General features: G+C 44.2%; 1 protein-coding gene and 1 non-coding gene across 6 annotated transcripts in view; one reads left to right on the plus strand and one right to left on the minus strand.

Moving 5' to 3' along the window:
- Positions 1 to 182: 182 nt before the first annotated feature.
- On the minus strand, positions 183 to 346 carry LOC132542469 (U1 spliceosomal RNA). Its single transcript, XR_009553483.1, has one exon. It is a non-coding gene; the product is annotated as a U1 spliceosomal RNA (small nuclear RNA).
- A 299-nt stretch (positions 347 to 645) lies between these two features.
- TCFL5 (transcription factor like 5) overlaps positions 646 to 23,111 on the plus strand; it is a 31,846-nt gene continuing 9,380 nt past the window's right edge. The window contains exons 1-6 of one of the 5 annotated variants that reach the window (XM_060177522.1): positions 646 to 1,391; positions 2,167 to 2,353; positions 2,772 to 2,934; positions 5,970 to 6,216; positions 10,450 to 10,591; positions 11,006 to 11,074. In XM_060177522.1, the coding sequence (XP_060033505.1) occupies positions 760 to 1,391; positions 2,167 to 2,353; positions 2,772 to 2,934; positions 5,970 to 6,216; positions 10,450 to 10,591; positions 11,006 to 11,059 (1,425 nt within the window). In that variant the 5' untranslated portion in view covers positions 646 to 759 and the 3' untranslated portion in view covers positions 11,060 to 11,074. The other 4 variants (XM_060177574.1, XM_060177527.1, XM_007520374.3 and 1 more) reach the window with 4 other exon arrangements.

The following is a 23,111-nucleotide window of genomic DNA, read 5'->3' on the forward strand; positions in this document are numbered from 1 at the left end:
GGGGTCGTTTCACAAGAGGTGAAGCAGTTCTGCAGGTTTCTTTCTCTCCCCCTTTCTGTCTTCCCCTCCTCTCTCCATTTCTCTGTCCTATCCAACGACGACATCAATAACAATAATAATAAGTACAACAATAAAACAAGGGCAACAAAGGGAATAAAAAAATTTTTTTTAATTTTTTACAGCAGGGGAGAGCGCGAACGCAGTCCCCCACTACCACAAACTATGCAGTCGAGTTTCCCACATTTGGGGAAATCGCAGGGGTCAGCACATCCGGAGTGCAATGGATAAGCCTCGCCCTGGGAAAACCACCTTCGTGATCATGGTATCTCCCCTGCCAGGTAAGTATAAATAAATATTTTTTATAAGTAGTATACGCAGTATGTGTACTTGAATTTATTCAGTGAAAAGACCTGGACCAATATACTTGAACACAGTCTGTAAAGGTCCGAGCTCTGCGCTCTGCTCCAGGACCTGGACTCCTCTGGCCCCGCCCCCACCCCATTCGTGCCCCTCCCTCCCCCAGAGGTGCGCGCGCAGCCCGACGGTCCGGGGCGGGCGGTTGGTGGGGGTGTGACCGCGCAAGGGGTGGGGTTACCGTTGCGGGGCGGGGCGGCGCATGCGCACTGCGCAAACCGAGCGGTTTCCCACCCCCAACGTTGTCTGTGGTGGCCGTGCCCGTCCTGCTCGGGCCGCCAGGCCGCCACCCTCCGCGTCCGCTGCCCCCGGGCCCGCCGCCGCGCGCCCCGCTGTTGGGCCAGCATGTCGGGCCCCGGGCCGCGGGAGGCGCCCCAGGCGGGCGGGCCGGCGGGCCCCGAGGGCGCGGACGCGGCGCTGGGCGAGGCGGGGCTGAGCTTCACGACCACCGACCTGAGCCTGGTGGAGATGACCGAGGTGGAGTACACGCAGCTGCAGCACATCCTGTACTCGCACATGGAGGCGGCTGACGGCGAGCTCGAGACGCGCCTCAACTCGGCCTTCCTGGCGGCCGCCGCGCCCGGGACGGCGGGGGGCTTCGCAGGCGCGGGGGGCGCTGCGGCGGGGGGCGCGGCGCCCGTCTACCCCGTGCTGTGCCAGCCCGCGCTGGCCGACGGCGGCTTCGCGGGCGCCAACCCATGTCTGGGCCACATCGACTTCCAGGAGCTGCGCATGATGCTGCTGAGCGAGGCGGCCGCGCCCCCCGCGCCCCCGGCCGAGAAGACGCCTGCCGAGCCCGGCCCCGCCCGCTCCAAACCCGACGGCGCCGGCAAGGAGAACGCGGACGGCGCCCCCGAGGCGCGGACCAAGTCGGCGGTGCGCGTCCGCCTGGAGGACCGCTTCAACAGCATCCCCGCCGAGCCCTCGCCCGCCCCGCGCGCCGCGGAGCCCCCGGAGCCGGGCGTGGCGCTCAACAAGTGCGTGCGGGACGCGGACGCGGACGCGGGACGCGGGACGGGCCCCCACAGCCGAGACGAGCGGGGCTGGGGGCGGCCGAGGAGACCGGGCAGGCCGGGCCGAGCGAGCCGGGGCGGGCGGCGGCTTCTGCTGACTGACGTCCGGCAGGGAGCGGCCCCGGCCGTCGGCTCTGCCCCGAGGCTGTGCTGACGCCCGCCCCGCGGCGCGTCAGGCACAGAGATGAGCCGAGGGTGCAGATGCTCCCGGGGACGGAGGGGTCTGCCCCCAGCTGGTCGGCGTCCGCCCCACGCCCCACGCCCGCACGCACCAGTGACCGAGTGGCTCGGGGTCGCCCGCGCACGGCGCCCCCTGCAGCGGAGCCCGGGAGTGTGTGTGGCGCGGAGTAGTGGGCGGGAGGCACCTGCCGCGCGGCGATGTTGCTCTGCTGCTCTGCGAGCCGGGCGCCCCTCTGCTGCTCACTCCGCCCCCGCCGCCATGCCCCTGCAGTGTTTGAGGGAGGGAGATGGAGCTACAAAATAAATAAATAAATATATAAAAAAATAAATAATGCTCACGGTCCTGTATACCCCTGAGGGGAAAAAGGCTGTTCACCAGTGTGCCTGCTGCCGCGCTGGGTTTATAGAAAGCTCAGGGGCATTTTCTTAACATTCAGGGTTGCTTAACTCCCTGCAAACTCCCAAGTTAACCACCCGTGTGCACTTTTGCTACTGTAGTAGTTCAAGCTAGACCTGCTACACATTCTTCACATTCTTGGGCTTTCTTTTGTTTTGGCAGTTTGGTCACTCTCATTCGACATCCGTCAGAATTAATGAATGTTCCCCTTCACCAGCAACAGAACAAATGTACGACATTAGTGAAAAACAAGACCGCAGCCGCAGCCACGGCCCTGCAGTTCACCTACCCGCTGTTCACGACAAATGCCTGCTCTGCAGGCTCAGGCTCCAATATTTCTCAGACACAGGTAGGGACAGTCAGCTACAAAGCTCTCTTCATCTGAAGTAAATGAATAGGTTTATTAAGATTTTATTTATGAATGAGAAAGATAGGAGAGAGAGAAAGAACCAGACATCACTCTGGTACATGTGCTGCTGGGGATTGAACTTGAGACCTCCTGTTTGAGAGTCCAATGCTTTTATCTACTGCACCATCTCCGGGACCACAAAGATTTTTTTTTTTTTCCTTTCCTTGAGCATAACCTTTTACAATTGAGAGCATGTGGTCTGGGAATATTTCACAGTTTTCAATGCACCAAAATTCTTTAAACTGTATATTAATAGGTTTGACATTACTTCTGTTAAAGTGCATTTTATTTGTTCAGTCAAAAGGAGATTACCTCACACACATATTGATAAGATTCCTGTTACTTCATTTTTTTCCAGAGTTCTAGTAACTCATGTTCAATACTTGAAGCTGCCAAACATCAGGATATTGGATTGCCTAGAGCATTTTCTTTCTGCTATCAGCAAGAAATTGAATCCACTAAACAGACTTTGGGTAGTAGAAACAAAGCTTTGCCTGAGCAGGTTTGGATTAAAGTGGGAGGTAAGCGATAAAGCACAGGGTGTCGCTACTTTCTCCACAGCCTTGGCCTTAACGGGGTTGGAGGAAGGTGGTGTGTAAACTTAACAAACCTACCATTTGTTGTCTTGGGTTTCAGTGATCCTTTTCTCCTTCCACAGTCGCCCCAGTTTGATCATTCTTTGAGCTCTGAATGGAGTATTTATATTTGGTGTGGAAACACTGAGTTTGGAGTGGGGGGCAGGCGGTGGTGCATCTGGTTAAGTGTACACACTACTGTGTGCAAAGATCCAGGTTCAAGCCCCTGGTCCCCACTTGCAGGGGGAAAGCTTCAAGACTGGTGAAGCAGGGCTGCAAGTGTCTCTCTGTCTCTTTCCCGCTCTACCTCCTCCTCTCCTTTCAATTTCTTTGTCTCTGTCCAATAATAAATAAATAAAAATACATAATTAAAAGTAAAAGAAATTTTTAAAAGGTGGGGGAAAGCGGTGATGCACACATTACAGTGCACAGGGAAGCAGGTTCAAGCCCCTGCTCCCCACCTGCAGGGGGAAAGCTTCATGAGTGGTGAAACAGAGCAGGTCTCTCTTTCTTTACCTCCCTGCCTCCCTCCCTCTCCCCTCTCAGTTTCTCTCTGTCTCTATCCAATAAGAAATAAATAAAATATTAACAAAGAAAGAAAGAAACTTGAGTTTGGGGCTGCTTTTTCCTGAGTAAGCTCTATCAGAAAAGTGACAGATACATGAATTTTAAGTCATCTACAAGTTACTGAAAGCCCTTAAGGTCCTCTTCTCCAGCTTTATTTATTTTATACTTGGTGAGTGAGGCGAAACCCTGAAGTTTGTTAATAGCTTTCAGAGACAGTCTGCAGATGAGCACAGGGTTGAATTGTAAGCAAGGGACCAGAATGTGATTCACCAAGTTTTAGAAAGAATGAAACTGCTAAAAGCAAACGCAGGTTACCTTGAAAGTAAGCTCCCAATTCCTTTCTGGAAAAACTTATTTTTCAAGTTATTCAGCAAAGCACAGCTTATACAAGCCTTTGAAGACCAAGTGAACAGGAACTGGGAGGCAGCTCGTCAGGTAGAGCACACACGTTACCATGTGGGAGAATCTGCAGAGGTTGCAGTGCTGGGTAGTACAGGGGAGCGTCATGCAAAGGAGGAAGCTTCATAAGCAGTGAAACAGCGCTCTGTTCTCTCTCTTTCTAACCCCCACTAGGGCTATTCTTGAGACTCAGTGCCTGAACAAGGAACCCACAGCTCTCAATAGCCATTTTAAAATTTTTGATAGAGACGGAAGTAGGGAGGGGAAAGAGATGGAGAGAGACCTGTAGCACTGCTCTGACTCTTGTGTCTTAAAAATAAAACAAAACAAAAAAATTAACAGAAGGTAGGGTGGAGTGCTACTGCTTCCTTCATACTAATAAGTTATTTCTTCCTTATTGTTGAGACATTTTATGTTAGAATTATGTAAACATTTTGTGAGGCGTTGAAGTGGTCCCTGCAGGGGACTGACTACTCAGCTTAGAGATAAATATTTTCAATGCCTATGACTCCCCATTCATACTTCCTAGAGAGGTTGTCCTATTGAGAGACTTGTGCTAAATAGCTATTCCCTCTCCCCCTTCCTTTTTCTTCACCAGAGTACCGCTTAGCTCTGCCATATGGTAGAATGGGGCATTGAACCTGGGACCTTGAGGCTCCAGGCATGAGAGCCTTTTTGCATAACTATTATACTATCTCCCCTGCCCTAAGGAGCTCTCTTGCTATTGAAAATTTGTCTTTTGGGCCCAAGAGATGGTGCAGTAAGTAGGATACTAAACTTGGAAGCATAATGCCCCAAATTCTGTCCTCAGCATCCCATGTGCCAGAGTAATGCTGTTTTCTTTCTCTTACTCTATATCTTGTGTGACTATATTAAGAAACCCTAAAATTAAAAGGAAAATGTAACTTTGGGTGATATTGTTGGAATATGTGTCACACATACTTATTAGATACTACTGTGTTTAACAGAAACTATAATCTAGAAGAGTGTACTTCTGTGAGGAAACTTACTTATAAAGCAAGGGCATATTTATTCCAGAACCACTTTGCTTTTGTCCTTTTCTGAGCATGACTGCTGTAATGTCATTTACTCATGTCTGATGCCCAGGGTTTTATCTCTAGCATCTCTACCATAAACAATAACAACAACAAAAAGGATACCAGTTGTTATAGTAGAATAATTACATATTGTGATGGGGGAGGTAGCTCAGTGATAGACCGTAAGACTTGTATGTATGAGTCCCCGGGCTTGATCCCTGCCCCTGCTTATGCCTGAGATGCTCTGGCTCCACTCAGTCATGTATCCATTTTATTGGAGATGAATGGCCTATAGTACAGTTGTTGACACATGGGTAGTTTCTTCTTTCCCCATGAAAAGTGTCTGCAAAACGCCGTCACTTCCAACTTAAGTCCTTTTCTACCATCATGCACCAGGACTCCAGTGCCCCTTCTACTTTCTCCCATCCCTTTTCCTAGAGTGTTGTACTTTGCTGCAGCATACCCCACCCACTTTAAGCTTCACTCTGTATTTCCCCGTTTTGCCCTTTTTCCTTAAACTCCACTTATATGTGAGATAAACTGATATTTGTCTTTCTTTTTGGCTTATCTCACTTTACATGATGCCTTCAAGTTAAAAATCTTTATAAAAGAAGGAACAATTGTGTATGAAAAAGTCATAGAAAATCCCTATAAGCTTTTATTTCTCACTGTGAACATCAAAAAATCAACAGCTTCTTGGTTTCTCTATTCACAGATGACAACACTAGTGATCACACAGTCCTTGGAGTATGTTATTTAGCTGTAGATTGTGTTGAGTTGAATAACCTGGTACTTCATGCTTTCTGCTCACACTGACTTGTGTGATAACTGTTTTCCCTGTGCTGCCTCTATGCTCCTGACTCATTAATATTTATTTCTGAAAATTATATTTACGGCTGAAAATTATATTCAGCACTAGTTGGGATAAATGAAGAAGAACAATAGATTAAAATACCACTTTTTTCTTCTTTTGCAAAGAAGAAGCGCTATGTAAACAAGCAATAAATAAAAGAAATCGGAGTCGAATACGCCAGCTAGATACAAACGTGGAACGAAGGGCCCTTGGAGAGATCCAGAATGTGGGTGAAGGCGCCTCAGCTGCACAGGGTGCTTGGCAGTCAGCAGAATCCTCACAGTCCAACCTGGGGGAGCAGAGCCAGAGTGGACCACAGGGAGGGCGATCGCAGAGGCGAGAGAGGCATAACCGCATGGAAAGAGACAGAAGGTAACCTGCTGATGGCTTGTCAGGCTGCTTGGGGTAGATATTAGACATGCAGGTTGGTTGTTAATAGTAACAGGCAAGTTAATATTGTATAAAACAATACTTTACTATGCCTGTGTTCAAAGGGAGGAGAAAGAGGTAAGAGTAAGCACTTTGGTTTCTAGGTGGATAAGGTTCCCAAGGCTACACAGATCCCTTGGAGCTATGGTCCAGTAAGAGGATGCATGGCTTTGATTTCTTTTGTTTTCTTGTTTTTGTTGTTGTTGTTACTTGTTTTGTTCTTGCTTTGCTTTTTTATTGGAGCACTGCTCAGCTCTGGCTTATGGTGGTGGAGGGGATTGAACCTGGGACCTTGGAGCCTCAGGCATGAGAATCTGTTTGCATAACCATTATGCTATCTGCCCCCATTCACCCATGGTTTTGATTTGTCAGAGAGTGGGAGCAACAGGGAAGAATACTGAAGAGACAGGCTCAAGCCCCAGAGTCGTCATCTACGGAGGTCCATAGTGTATGTGTGCTCAGCTGCCCAGCAACTAGTGTGTAACTGTTTCCTCCCTTTATCATAGCCAAATCCCATATTCCTAGGAGGAAAGGAGGTGTTTATCATAACCCATCCTGTTTCCACAGATAGTTCAGGCCCAGGAATCTCTCCCCCACACCCCAACCCCCCCCCCACCCCCGCCTCCACTTAACTGATGGTGGTAGGAACTCACTATTCCCGAAATCTTAAAATTTCTAACTCTAGTCCATGATCAATCTTGAAAACTGGCCATCTCCTGAATTAGCTCCTGTACATTGGACACTGAGTCTTGCTTGATTCTTTTTAAATTTTTTTAAATATTTTATTTTGTTTATTTATTCCCTTTTGTTGCCCTTGTTGTTTTATTGTTGTAGTTATTATTGTTGTTGTCGTCGTTGTTGGATAGGACAGAGAGAAACGGAGAGAGGAGGGGAAGACAGAGAGTGGGAGAGAAAGATAGACACCTGCAGACCTGCTTCACCGCCTGTGAAGCGACTCCCCTGCAGGTGGGGAGCCGGGGTTCGAACCAGGATCCTTATGCCGGTCCTTGTGCTTTGCGCCACCTGCGCTTAACCCGCTGCGCTACAGCCCGAGTGACTCCCCTTGCTTGATTCTTTTAAGAATGTTGGTGAAAGAGGAAGTTAAACTGTTAAGTTGTTTTAGCTGTAAATTTTCTTTCTTTTTTTTTTTTTCTTCAGGTACTTTAAACTTTATTCAGGAAAATTGAGAACATCCACTGTTAGGGCATGGGAGAAAAAGAGAAAGAGAGAGAGAGAGAGAGAGAAAGAGAGTATAAAGGACTGAGTTAACAGTTACATGGTGGTCCAGGCAGAGAATGCAGACAAAAATGCTATAAATTTTCTTTATGTAATTTTGATGCAGAATCAAAAGGTTGTTAATTCTATTTTAACTATGTGTTTAAAAAATGTGTTCTTGATATCTAATTAGCTAACTTAGTCATTTATTGAGTACTTTGTATCAATTTCTGTTTTAGGAATTATTTCAGCAAGACTTTTTTTTTTTTCTTTGCCTCCACAGGGTTATCACAGGGCTCGGTCTCTGCACTGTCCAGTGCTCAGCCACCTTTTTCCATTTTATTGGATAGGGCAGAAAGAAATTGAGAGATGGGTAAGATAGAGAGGAAGAGAAATAGACACCTACAGACCTCCTTCACTGTGAAGTAACCCCCCTGCATGTGGGGGGCTGGGGGCTCAAATCGGGATCTCTGTGCTTCATACTATGTGCACTTAACCTGGTGCGTCACTGCCCAGCCCCCGACAAATGCACAATTTTGAAGCTCCATCTTGGAACTATGTGGTTTATTTTGGAAGGGCTATATTAAAGCCGACTAATCAGTGGAATGTCTTTCTTAACATCTTAACATCTGTGCCCACACACTAACTGAAGGAATCTGAACTCCCTGTGAATCAGAAAGTGCATTTTTCTTACGTTTACTTAATATTTTCTTTTTTTTTTAAAGATTTTTAAATATTTATTTATTTATTCCCTTTTGTTGCCCTTGTTTTCTTATTGTTGTTGTAGTTATTGATGTTGTTGTTGTTGGATAGGACAAAGAGAAATGGAGAGAGGAGGAGAAGACAGAGGGGGGAGAGAAAGACACCTGCAGACCTCCTTCACCGCTTGTGAAGTGACTCCCTCGCAGGTGGGGAGCCGGGGGCTCAAAACAGGATCCTTACACCACAGGTCCTTGCACTTGGGTCCACCTGCACTTAACCCGCTGCACTACCGCCCGACTCCCAATAAGTATTTTATTAATGTTTTTAAAAAAGCTTGCACTAGACATTGATAGTAACAGTTTGAATTTTTTTTAAAAAAATTTTTTTGCCTCCAGGGTTATTGCTGTGGCTCAGTGCCTGTACTACTAATCCATTGTTCCTGGAGGCCATTTTTTTCCCATTTTGTTGCCCCTGTAGTTGCCCTTATTGTCGTTATTGTTGCCATTGATGCTGTTGTTGTTGGATAGGACAGAGAGAAATAGAGAAAGGAGGGGGAGACAGAGGGGGAGAAAAAGATAGACACCTGCAGTCCTGCTTCACTGCCTGTGAAGCAACCACCCAGCAGGTGAGGAGTCGGGGGCTCGAACCAGGATTGTTAAGCCGGTCCTTGTGCTTTGCGCAATATGCGCTTAACCTGCTTTGCTACAGCCTGACCCTTTTAACAGTTTGAATTCTTACCCTGCCATTTCCCAATTGAACACTCTCAACATGAGTTTTTCATAGGTCAGATGTGGTTAGAATTAAATGAGCCAATATATGTAATGAGTGTCTGGCTCCAGACCTGAGTGTTAAGGAGCGTCTAGAAAATGTCTTTCTATCAAATTCCAGGAAAATATGAGAGCAGTACTGTCATGTGAAGTTTTTCAGGGTCAATTTACAGGACTTTACATGTTACTGAATACACTATATAAAAGTTTAAAATGGGGTGGGGGGTGGATAGCATAATGGTTATGCAAAGAGATTCTCTTGCCTGAGGCCCCAAAGTCTCAAATTCAATCCCCTGCATTACCATAAGCTAGAGCTGAGCAGTGATCTGATGAAAAAAAAAAATTAATGGTCTAATGATAGGATTGAAGTTGTGCTTTAAATTACCTCAAGGACCCAGTGCTGTAGCTCTGTAGGAGAGCATACGCTCCTCATGTATCAAGTTCTAAATTCAATCCACAGCACCAAAGATAAAATAAAACTGAGTTATCTCTTAAGGAGATTGGGTTTCAAGGGGCTGGGTGGTGGTGCACCTGGTTGAGCATACATGTTACAATGTGCAAGGATCTGGGTTCAATCCCCTGGTCCCCACCTGCAGGGGGAAAGCTTCACAAGTGGTGAAGCAGTGCTGCAAGTGTCTCTCTGCCTTTCTGTCTCTCCCTGCCTCTCAATTTCTGGCTGTCTCTATCAAATAAATTAATTTTAAAAAAGGTAATTAAAAAGAGAGAGACTGGGTTTCAAGATATTGTGAAAGCATTGAGCTTCATGGAACACGAAAGGCAAGCTAATAAATAATTTGAAAGGATGATCCATCCAGAAAAACAACACACATGATTTTGCTTCCAATTTCAAAGAATTAGAATACACCCTTGGTCTAGAGACACAAACCTGGCCCTTGCTCCCTGGTCCAGGATAAGTCACTAAGAAAACTCTAGGGAGCCAGGCCGTAGTGCAGCAGGTTAAGCCCACATGGTGCAAAGCACACTGACCAGCGTAAAAATCCCTGTTCGAGCCCCCGGCTCCCCACCTGTAGGGGGGTCGCTTCACAAGTGGTAAAGCAGGTCAGCAGGTGTCTATCTTTCTCCCTCTCTGTCTTCCCCATCTCTCTTGATTTCTCTCTGTCTTATCCAACAACAACAGCAATGACACCAATAACAATAAATACAACAATAAGGGCAACAAAAATGGGAAAAAATGGCCTCTAGGAGCAGTGGATTCGTAGTGCAGGCACCGAGCCCCGACAATAACCCTGGAGGCAAAAAAATAAAAATAAAAAAAATAGAAAGAAAAGAAAACTTTAATGGGACAGGACTTGGTGACTGCAGAATGGCTTCTGTCAGAAGAATGTTTCATTGATCCTCAAATGATTATGTTTGCTCTTAGTGTGCACTGGCCAAGTACCATCTGATGATTGTTGTAGTGAAACCATCAAACATTTGATTTACTCATGTTTTGTTTTAGTTTCCATGTGATTGTTTTGGATTTTGACCATAGGCGCAGAATCCGCATTTGTTGTGATGAGTTGAATCTTTTAGTCCCATTCTGCAATGCTGAAACCGATAAGGCAACAACTCTTCAGTGGACCACAGCCTTCTTGAAGTACATTCAGGAAAGACACGGAGATTCCCTTAAAAAGGTCAGTATTTGAATTAGGTTATGTAGAACTTCTAAATTATGTGAACCTACCAGTCAGTATTGTTATTTCCCATTTGCACAAACTCCCTTTGTGTCCTGGACTCTAATGGCACACACTGAGTCCCAATGTGAACAGAGCTTTGCTCATTTAGTAAACTAATAATTATAGCCTACAGAGCATAAATGACTAGAGTATCAATTGTTTGTTAATAGACTGAGCATCTACTCTATACCCTGTCCTGAGACTTGAAGAGGTCTCAGAGACCTATAGGATGTGATTGTTTTTGCCCTCAGCAAAATTTGTGGAAAGGACAAAGCAAGAATAACAAAAATTAAAATAAATCTTTAATGTAGATAAGCGTCAATTAAATAGTCTTAACTTAAATACATCTATAAACAGAAGAAACATTTCCAGGGACAGCTTGGAGACTCAGGCCAGTATCTGGGTCTGTGGCCAACAATACGTTAACTCTGGCTGTTGGGCTCCAGGACAATTCCCAGAGAGTGGACTGGATTCCCGGTGTGACCTGACTGATTATAGGAGAGTCCAGGCCTTTCTCTGGTGTTTCGGATGAAAGGATGAAGGTGGGTCTGGCTGGCGCGTGCCTCTGTATGACAGCTACTATAGATAGCATTACTGTCTGAGCAGAGAACTGAGCTGAGTTTGGCAGAATAAACATGGAACCTTTTAAAAAGGAGTTCCCATATGGTGGCAGTGCCTGAGAGACCAAAACCCTGGCTACACTAACTGTGGGCACCACCCAGCCAAGTCAGAGACTTTGTCTTTTCGTCCCTTTCTGTGTTTACATTTTATGTGTCACATAATTTCATTAAGTTGCTTATTTTATTGTATATTTAATCACACTTTGAAGCAATACTTATGTCAATTTTGTTCTAATTGGATCATTTATGGCTATGCAATTATGCTATAATATTGTTAGAGGTAGACTATTGATTTATTTTAATATAATAAAGCTTTTATTTTGAAAAAATGATTCAATGTTTGGCTTTCTGTACCTATTAATAAATTGTTATTAGTATAATTTATTCAAATACGAAGAATTTTTCAATAAAAATTGTTAGCTATATGTATTTATATCCTCAAGATTGTAGACTAGGGACTTGAGGCTATTATCATTTTTTTAATTTTTATTTTTATTTTTTTATTACCAGAGCACTACTCAGCTCTGGCTTATGGTGGTACAGGGGATTGAACCTGGGACTTCAGAGCCTCAGGAATGAGAGTCTCTTTGCATAACCATTATGCTATCTACCCCTGCCCTATCATTTTTAATATACTATGATTCCTGGAAACTTCTGACATTTCATTGCATTGAACTTGTAGATTTTTTCTTTTCTTTTTTTTACACCAGAGCACTGCTTAGCTCTGGCTTATGGAGGTGCAGGAGATTGAACCTGGCACGTGGTAGCCTCAGGCATGCAGTCTATTTGCATAGCCATTTAGCTATCTCCCCAGCCTGAATTTGTAGATTCTTTCTAGCTCAAATTATTAAACCTATTAAGAAACAGGAAGGTGGTGGTCTAGATACAGTGAGTAGACCTCTGAACTTGCAGGCAAGAGATCTTGAGTTTGATCCCTAACATTGCATATGCCAGCATACTGCTGGCAATTAGCAAGTTATTTAGGGCAATTAAAATATAGTCTAGATGTGAAATTAGATGCTTCCTAAGTAACTATATATATTTTTTTGTTTTTGTTTTTGAGCAGGGGCTTCTTCATGTATGATTCCCCTACTCTTGGATTACTTTTTCATTGAGATAGAGAAACAGAGTGAGGGAGAGATACCATAACACTAGAGCTTCCTCTGGTGCCATAGCACCTCCCACCTTGTGCTGGGCTTGAAACTGGATTTCGCCTATGGCATGGTACATGTTCTATTTAATAAGCTCTCTCTCTGGCCCTTATATGACTGTTTTTGTTCTTAGAGATAGAACACATGAGATCTTGAGTGTTACAATAAATTATTTTAGTATAGATTTTATCTTATGAATAATTTCCTGCTATAAGCAGGCAAGTATTCATAACTCTAAATCATACAGAGACCCTGTTGACTTGAAGGGTAGTTTGCAAGCAGAGAACACACCCGTTCCATCCTTTGCATGAGGCCAACCTACAGAAATTGAGGGTTCTGGAAGGCTACCCAACTGGGGAAGTATGGTGGCCTAGTTTGGAGGTAGCAAGGGTAGGTGACAAGCAAGCAGCAGGATTGGGCTTCAGGATTGAGTTCAGCAGGAGTGATGTGATCTGATTAACTTGAAGTTGACTTTTCCTGCTGTGTGAGTGGAGTGAGGTTAGGAAGGTGAGGTCCCTGTTCAGAGGGTCACAGTCTCAGGTTATTTGGAGGGGGATATCTTTATTGGAGGAGGAAAACACCCCTTGGGTTCTGACAGGAGTAGCTGGATGCATGTAATGCTGAGATGGGACCATGGGAGAGACAGGATTGGGTGGGCAGAAGCCATATGTTGTTCTCAGTGCCTAAGAGCCATCTGGTGAAATGTCTTTTGACCTCATAGATGTATATATACACATATTTGCCATACACTTCTCTTAACTTATTTATTTACTTTGAATACAGACAGGGAGAAATTATGAGGGGAGGTGGAAATAGTGCAAAAAAGAGACAGAGAAACACCTGCAGACCTGCTTTACCACTCGTGAAGCTTTCCCCCTGCAGGTGGGGACCAGGGGCCTGAACCCAGATCCTTGTGCACTGTAATATGTGCACTTAACCAGGTGCACCACCACCTGGCCCCCACTTCTCTTATTTTTAAAATGCATTTGTGATTAGTAGTGATTTGTAAGGTTGTAAGATTACAGGGTATAGTTCCACACCTCACCAGCCGTCAGAGTTCTGTGTCTCCACCCTCCCAATCCAATGATAACTACCACAGTTTTCATAATGCACAGTGTCTTACCAAGTTTGCTTTGCTGTGTGTGTGAGTGTATGTGTGTGTGTGTTTCTTCAAGTTCATGTATTTCAGTTCTCTGCATGCCACATGAGTGAAAATATCTAGTGGTTGTTTTTCTTTTTCTTTTTTTTAACATTTTTAAAAAGAATTTATTTATTCATTCATGGGAAAGATAGGAGGAGAGAAAGAACCAGATATCACTCTGGTACATGTGCTGTGGGGAATTGAACTTGGGACCTCATGGTTGAGAATCCAATGCTTTATCCACTGCGACACCTCCCAGACCACAGTGGTTGTTTTTCATCTCTTATTTTGCTCAGCATAGTTACCTCCAGTTTTATCTACTTTGTCCCAAATAACAATATCCTTTTTTTTAAATACTTTATTTATTTATTATTAGATAGACAGAAATTGAGAGAAGGGGAAAGAAATGGAGAGGCATCTGCAGCCCTGCTTCACCACTTGTGAAGCTTTCCCCCTGCAGGTGGGGACCAGGGGCTTGAACCCTGGGTCCTTATGCACCATAGTGCATGCATTCAACCAGGTGCACCACCGTCTGGCCCCGACACAATGTCTTTTTTGATCACAAAGTAATATTCTATAGAGTATATATACCATTCTTTCTTTTTTTTTTTTTTTAAAGAATTTATTTATTGTGGTCCAGAAGGTGGCGCAGTAGATAAAATGTTGGTCTAGGGAGTTGGGTGGTAGCTCAGCGGGGTAAGCACATGTGGCGCAAAGTGCAAGGACCCGCCTAAGGATTCCTGTTCTAGCCCCCGGCTCCCCACCTGCAGGGGAGTCACTTCACAGGTGGTGAAGCAGGTCTGCAGGTGTCTATCTTTCTCTCCCCCTGTCTTCCCTTCCTCTCTCCATTTCTCTCTGTCCTATCTAACAATGACAACATCAATAACAACAACAATAATAACTACAACAACAATAAAAAGACAACAAGGGCAACAAAAGGGAAAATAAATAAAATTTTAAAAATTAAAAAAAAAATGTTGGTCTCTTAAGCATGGGGTCCTGAGTTCAATCCCTGGCAGCACATGTACCAAAGTGATGTCTGGTTCTCTTTCTCTCTCTCTCTCTCTCCTATCTCTCTCATGAATAAATAAATAAAATATTTTTTAAAGTATTTATTTATTCATGAGAAAGACAGGAGGAGAGAGAAAGAACCAGACATCACTCTGGTATATGTGCTGCTAGGGACTGAACTCAGGACCTCATGCTTGAGAGCCTAATACTTTATTCATTGCTCCACCTCCTGGACCACTATATCCCATTCTTTAGTCAGTCATCTGTTGATGTGCATTTAGACTGCATCCACTCTTTTTCCATAGAATTTCAAGGATAATTGTAGATAACACACTTTACCTCTAAATATATCTACATGAATACTCTAATAAGAGAATTCTCTGATACAGCCCCACTCATTTGCATACCTTACAAAGCTGGTAGTGATTCTTGCTCTCTCTTTTTGGTGGTGATTCTCTCTCTCTTTTTTAAATATTTATTTATCCCCTTTTGTTGACCTTGCTTTAATGTTGTAGTTACGGATGTCGTCATTGTTGGATAGGACAGAGAGAAATGGAGAGAGGAGGGGGAGATCAGGGGTTGGGGGGAAGAGAAAGACAGACACCTGCAGACCTGCTTCACCACCTGTGAAGCGACTCCCCTGCAGGTGGGGAGCTGGGGTCTCGAACCAGGACCGCTCCTTGCGCTTTGCGCCACCTGCGCTTAACCCACTGTGCTACCACCCAGTGATTCTTTCTTCTTCTTTTTTTAATAAAGTATTTTTTTTTATTTATTAATGAGAAAGATAGGAGGAGAGAGAAAGAACCAGACATCACTCTGGCATATGTGCTGCCAGGGGTCGAACTCGCAACCTCATGCTTGAGAGTCCAAAGCTTTACCACTGTGCCACCTCCTGGGCCACCTTTTTTAAATATATATTTATTTATTCCCTTTTGTTGTCCTTGTTTGTTTGTTTTTTATTGTGGTAGTTATTATTGTTGATGTCGTTGTTGTATAGGACAGAGATGTTGGGGGAGGGAGACAGAGAGGGGGAGAGAAAGACAGACACCTGCAGATCTGCTTCACTACTTGTGAAGTGACTACCTGCAGGTGGGGAGCCGGGGTCTCGAACTGGGATCCTTATGCCAGTCTATGCGCTTTGAGCCATCTGCACTTAACTCACTGTGCTACCACCCAACTCCCCCGGTGATTCTCTTATGTCATGTAATACCCAGCTCTTCCCTATTCACATTTCCCCAAAAATGTTAATAGCATATAAAGGATGACTTTTTTAAAAAAAAAATTTTTATTTATTCCCTTTTGTTGCCCTTGTTGTTTTACTGTTGTAGTTATTGTTGTTGTTATTAATGTCATCGTTGTTGGGTAGGACAGAGAGAAATGGAGAGAGGAGGGGAAGACAGAGGGGGAGAGAAAGACACCTGCAGACCTGCTTCACCGCCTATGAAGCGACTCCCCTGCAGGTGAGGAGCTGGGGGCTCGAACTGAATCCTTGCGCTTTGCACCACCTGAGCTTAACTGACTACTATCGCTACCACCCAACTCCCAAAGGATGACTTCTATAGCAGAGATTATGCATTGCATTTAATTTTGATTTTTAGTCACTTTAAGTGTCAGCAGTTCCCCATCTCAATTACTGAGTGGAGAGTTTGTTTACAGATATATTTTGATAAGTCTTTTTTTTTAATATTTATTTTCTTTTTGTTGCCCTTTTTTTTTTTTAATTGTTGATGTCATTGTTGGAGATAGGACAGAGAGAAATGGAGAGAGGAGGGGAAGACAGAGAGGGGGGGAGAGGAAGATAGACACCTGCAGACCTGCTTCACTGATTATGAAGCGACTCCCCTGCAGGTGGGGAGACGGGGGCTCAAACCAAGATCCTTAAGCCGGTCCTTGCGCTTGGCACCACGTGCGCTAAACCCGTTGTGCTACCGCCCGACTCCCAACAAGTCTTTATTTTTAATGTTTTTAATGTTTTTTTTTTTTTTTTTTTTGCCTCCAGGGTTATTGCTGAGGCTCGGTGCCCGGACTACGAATTCACTGCTCCTGGAGGCTATTTTTGTTGCCCTTATTGTTTATCCTTGTTATTATTATTGTTGTTGTTATTGCTGTTGTATAGGACAGAGAGAAATGGAGAGAGGATGGGAAAACAGAGAGGTGGAGAGAAAGATACCTGCAGACCTGTTTCAGTGCCTGTGAAGCAACCGTGCTGCAGGTGGGCAGCCGGGGGCTCGAACCAGAATCCTTACGCCTGTCCTTGTGCTTTGCACCATGTGCACTTAACCCGTTGCGCTTCTGCCCAGCCCCCTTAATGATGTATTTATTTTTAATTAATTAATTATTTATTTATTTCCTTTTTGTTGCCCTTGTTTTTATCGTTGTTGTAGTTATTATTGTTGTTATTGATGTCATCATTGTTGGATAGGACAGAGAGAAATGGAGAGAGGAGGGGAAGACAGAGAGGGGGAGAGAAAGATAGACACCTGCAGACCTGCTTCACCACTTGTGAAGGGACTTCCCCTGCAGGTTGGGCACCAGGGGCTCCAACTGGGATCCTTACGCTGGTCCTTGCGCTTTGCGCCATGTGTGCTTAACCCGCTGAGCTACCACCCAACTCCCTTACAGATATATATATATTTAATTTTTATATATATATTTATTTATTTTCCCTGTTGCCCCTGTTTTATTGTTGTAGATAATTGATGTCGTCGTTGTTAGATAGGACAGAGAGAAATGGAGAGAGGAGGAGAAGACAGGGGGAGAGAAAGACACCTGCAGACCTGCTTCACTGCTTGTGAAGGGACTCCCCTGCAGGTGGGGAGCCGGGGGCTCGAACCAGGATCCTTAGGCTGGTCCTTGCGCTTTGCACCACATGTACTTAACCCGCTGTGCTACCACCTGACTCCCCCTTATAAACATATTTTATTTAGTTCATTTGAGGCAGAGACACACAGAAGCTAAAGCATCACATTGGCACATGCAGTGCTGGGGATTGAACCTGAGTCTCAGGCATGCAAGCCCTGCACTCTACCAGTTGAGCTATTTCTCTGGCTGATGCAGGAAAAATTTAATGAGAGCAGGCCTATTGTCTGGGTTTAGATGGTTCACCTTATATTGGTTTTCCTTTCCTTTTTTTTTTTGTAAAGATTTTTTAAAATATTTATTTATTCCCTTTTGTTACCCTTGTTGTAGTTATTATTGTTATTGATGTTGATGTTGTTGGATAGGACAGAGAGAAATGGAGAGAGGAGGGGAAGACAGAGGTGGGGAGAGAAAGATAGATACCTGCAGACCTGCTTCACCACCTATGAAGGGACTCCCCCTGCAGGTGGGGAGCCAGGGACTTGAACCAGGAGCCTTATGCAGGTCCTTGCGCTTTGCTCCACGTGTGCTTTACCCAATGTGCTACCGCTCAACTACTTTCATCTTTTTTTTAAAAGGTTTTTTTTTTAATTTTTAAATATTTATTTCCCTTTTGTTGCCCTTGTTTTTATTGTTGTAGTTATTATTGTTGTCATCATTGTTGGATAGGACAGAGAGAAATGGAGCAAGGAGGGGAAGACAGAGAGGGGGAAAGATAGACACCTGCAGACCCGCTTCACCGCCTGTGAAGTGACTCCCCTGCAGGTGGGGAGTCAGGGCTTGAACTGGGATCCTTACACAGGTCCTTGCGCTTTGTGCCACATGCGCTTAACCTGCTGCACTACAGCCTGACTCCCTTTTTTTTTTTTTTTTTTTTAAACTAGAGCACTGCTCAGCTCTGGCCTATGGTGGTGCAGGGGATTGAACCTGGGACTTTTTGATACAGTATTAAATTTGTAGAAAAATTGCAAGACCAGTACTTTATAAAGTCTTTGTGAGCACATTTTCTCTATTACGCTCGCAGTAGCTTTTCTATATTTTCCCCTAAATCCCTCCATACATATTTTGTTGTCTCGTTGGTGCATTACTGCTCTAGACTTACTTTCACACACACACACACACACACACACACACACACACACACACACACACACACCCCTCCCAAAGCACCAAAGTTTCCCTGTACTGCTCCAGGCTCAAACCTGAGTCATACACAGGGCAAAACAGGTACCATTTTAGGTGAGTTATCTTTTTTTTATATTTTATTTTATTTTTGAGAGAGATTCAGAGAAAGAGAGAGAGAGAGACAGAGACAGAGAAACACCAGAGCACTGCTCAGCACTGGCTTATGGTGGTGCAAGGGATTGAACCTGGGACTTAGGAGCCTCAGGCATGAGAGTCTGTTTGCATAACCATTATGCTATCTCCCCTGCCCTTAGGTGAGTTATCTTGCTGGCCTTCCATGTGTATTTTTTTAAAATATTTATTTTATTTATTTATTCCCTTTTGTTGCCCTTGTTGTTTTATTGTTGTAGTTATTATTGTTGTTGTCGTTGTTGGATAGGACAGAGAGAAATGGAGAGAGGAGGGGAAGACAGAGAGGGGGAGAGAAAGAGAGACACCTGCAGACCTGCTTCACCGCCTGTGAAGCGACTCCCCTGCAGGTGGGGAGCCGGGGTTCGAACCAGGATCCTTATGCCGGTCCTTGTGCTTTGTGCCACCTGCGCTTAACCCGCTGCGCTACAGCCCGACTCCCCCATGTGTATTTTTAAAGAATGAGTTGACTGTTCTGCATAGCTCAGTGCCCTAGACTTCTTTCCTCTGTAGCCCTCCCCTAATCTTCCAGAGAACCAGCACCTGGCAAAGGTGTTTGACTCTGTTAGTTTTATTTGTTTTGGAGGCCCTGGTTTTTTTGATTCCCCTATACTGCATATGCCAGATCAGTACTCTGGTCTTTCTGTCCCTCTCCCTCTCTCTCTCTTTCTCTCCTTCTCTCTCCCTCTCCCTCCCTCCTTCCTTCTCTTTCTTTTTACCAGAGCATTGCTCAGCTCTGGCATATGCTGGCATAGGGAATTGAACCTGGGACTTTATAGCCTCAGGAATGAGAGTCTCTTTGCATAACCATTATGCTATCTCTCCCACCTTAGTATTTATTTCTTGAAATAAATGCATAAAATAGAAGAATCTTGTGGCTAGGGAGTTAGCTAAATGGTAGAGTGCAGGACTTACATGTATAAGGTTCAAAGTTGGATCCTTGACACTGATTATACTTTCTCAGGAAATAAGTAAACCTTTAAATATATATGTATAAAAGCAAGTGCTTTAATACATTTTTGAATGCATCTCACAGGCTAGAACATAATACTTTCAATTTCTTGAAATGTCATCTAGTTTCATTTACCTTTTTATTTATATGAAATTTCTGGAAGTAAGATTTTAATTTTCCATGTGTATAGAGGCTTCTATTTTTCACATTTATCATGTGGCAGCCAGTAAATAGGTAGGTTCTATATAAAAATCACTTTTTAAAAAAATTTCTTTATTGGAGAATTAATGTTTTACATTCAACAGTAAATACAATAGTTTGTACATGCATAACGTTTCTCAGTTTTCCATATAACAATACAACCCCCACTAGGTCCTCTGTCATCCTTCTTGGACCTGTATTCTCCCCTCACCTTAAAAATCACTCTTTTTTTGCCTCCAGGGTTATTGTTGGGGTTCAGTACCTGAACCATAAATCCACTGCTCCTGGAGGCCATTTTTTTCCCCTTTTGTTGCCCTTGTTGTTGTAGCCTTGTTGTGGTTATTATTGTTATTGTTGATGTCGTTCGTTGTTGGATAGGACAGAGTGAAATGGAGAGAGGAGCGGAAGACATAGAGGGGGAGAGAAAAGCACCTGCAGACCTGCTTCACCGCCTGTGAAGTCACTCCCCTAGAGGTGGGGACCCGGGGGCTTGAACTGGGATCCTTAAGCTGGTCCTTGTGCTTTGCACCACACGCACTCAACCCGCTGCACTACTGTCCGACCCCCAAAAATAACTTTTAAAAAAGTTTGTTAAGAGGCCCCACACCTATGGACATATAATCTTTGACAAAGGGGCCCAGAATATTACATGGGGAAAGCAGAGTCTCTTCAACAAATGGTGTTGGAAACAGTGGGTTGAAACATGCAGAAGAATGAAACTGAACCACTGTATTTCACCGAATACAAAAGTAAATTCCAAGTGGATCAAGGACTTGGATGTTAGACCACAAACTATCAAATACTTAGAGGAAAATATTGGCATAACTCTTTTCCGCATAAATTTTAAAGACATTTTCAATGAAACGAATCCAATTACAAAGAAGACTAAAGCAAGTATAAACCTATGGGACTACATCGAATTAAAAAGCTTCTTCACAGCAAAAGAAACCACTACCCAAACCAAGAGACCCCTCACAGAATGGGAGAAGATCTTTACATGCCATACATCAGATAAGAGTTTAATAACCAACATATATAAAGAGCTTGCCAGACTCAACAACAAGACAACAAATAACCCCATCCAAAAATGGGGGGAGGACTTGGACAGAATATTCACCACAGAAGAGATCCAAAAGGCCGAGAAACACATGAAAAAATGCTCCAAGTCTCTGATTGTCAGAGAAATGCAAATCAAGACAACAATGAGATACCACTTCACTCCTGTGAGAATGTCATACATCAGAAAAGGTAACAGCAGCAAATGCTGGAGTGGGTGTGGGGTCAAAGGAACCCTCCTGCACTGCTGGTGGGAATGTTAATTGGTCCAACCTCTGTGGAGAACAGTCTGGAGAACTCTCAGAAGGCTAAAAATGGACCTACCCTATGACCCTGCAATTCCTCTCCTGGGGATATATCCTAAGGAACCCAACACATCCATCCAAAAAGATCTGTGTACACATATGTTCTTGGCAGCACAATTTGTAATAGCCAAAACCTGGAAGCAACCCAGGTGTCCAACAACAGATGAGTGACTGAGCAAGTTGTGGTATATATACACAATGGAATACTACTCAGCTGTAAAAAATGGTGACTTCACTGTTTTCAGCCGATCTTGGATGGACCTTGAAAAAATCATGTTGAGTGAAATAAGTCAGAAACTGAAGGATGAATATGGGATGATCTCACTCTCAGGCAGAAGTTGAAAAACAAGATCAGAAAAGAAAACACAAGTAGAACCTGAACTGGAATTGGCGTATTGCACCAAAGTAAAAGACTCTGGGGTGGGTGGGTGCGGAGAATACAGGTCCATGAAAGATGATGAATGACATAGTGGGGGTTGTATTGTTAAATGGGAATCTGGGGAATGTTATGCATGTACAAACTATTGTATTTACTGTTGAATGTAAAACATTAATTCCCCAATAAAGAAATAAATTAAAAAAAAAAGTTTGTTAAGGGGACTGAGGGCATATCTCAGATTTGGGTATGAGCTTCACTTATGTGAGACCTGAGTTCCATGCTCTATACCACAAAAATAAATAAGTAGAGAAAGAAAGAAAGAAAGACAGAAAGGAAGGAAGGAAGAGAAAGCAAGCAAATTAGCTCATTTGGATAGTGCACCGTTTTGCCATGTTTTCAACCCTGGTTTGAGCCCAGCCCCTACTGCATTGAAGGAAGCTTTGATGCAGTGATCTCCCACTCTTTCTCTGATTCTCTGACTCTTTTTAAAAATTTTTTTAAATGGTTTATTTATTTTCCCTTTTGTTGCCCTTGTTTTTTATTGTTGTTGTAGTTATTGTTGTAGTTGATGATGATGTCCTTGTTAGATAGGACAGAGAGAAATGGAGAGAGGAGGGGAAGACAGAGATGGGGAGAGAAAGATAGACACCTGCAGATCTGCTTCACCACCTGTGAAGCGACTCCCCTGCAGGTGGGGAGCCAGGGGCTTGAACAGGATCCTTATGCTGGTCCTTGCACTTCGTGCTACATGCACTTAACCTGCTGCGCTACTGCCTGACTCCCGATTCTCTGACTCTTACCTAAAAGTAAATAAATGAAAATTTTAAATGTTTGCCTTTACTTTTTCTAAAGTTTGTTGTGATTTCCATGTGCTTCTTTTTTTTAAATTTATTTTTAAAATTTCTTTTATTGTTTATTTTCCCCCTTTTGGATAGGACAGAGAGAAATGGAGAGAGGAGGGGAATACAGAGAGGGGGAGAGAAAGATAGACACCTGCAGACCTGCTTCACCGCTTGTGACGCGATGCCGCTGCAGGTGGGGGAGCTGGGGGCTCGAACTGGGATCCTTATGCCGGTCCTTGTGCTTCACACCACTTGCGCTTAACCCACTGCGCTACCGCCCGACATGTGCTTTCTTATGTGGTCCAGTGTTTTTTGTTTTGTTTTGTTTTTTTTAATTTCTATGATTATTAGGAAGGAATGGACTTTCTTTTGTCAATTATTAGGTTGAGATTATTGCAGTTCAAATTTTCCCTTCTCTGTTAAGACTTGTTCCCTGAGGCCTGTTTAACATCTCCCACTGAAATGGATTCATCACAGCTCGAGTCCTCGCTGTTGGGTTTGTGCAGAGCCTGAGGGGCACATCCATGTGCCTGCTTGCTCTTTCACCACTCTAGGTAGCATGTCTGACCCATGAACACAGCCTGTCTCTCTCTCTCTTTTTCAGCAGAGCACTGCTTAGCTTTGGCTTGTGGTGGTTGGGGGGCTGA

This window comes from Erinaceus europaeus, chromosome 1 (genome assembly GCF_950295315.1).
Source record: "Erinaceus europaeus chromosome 1, mEriEur2.1, whole genome shotgun sequence".
NCBI classification, from domain to species: Eukaryota; Metazoa; Chordata; class Mammalia; order Eulipotyphla; family Erinaceidae; genus Erinaceus; species Erinaceus europaeus.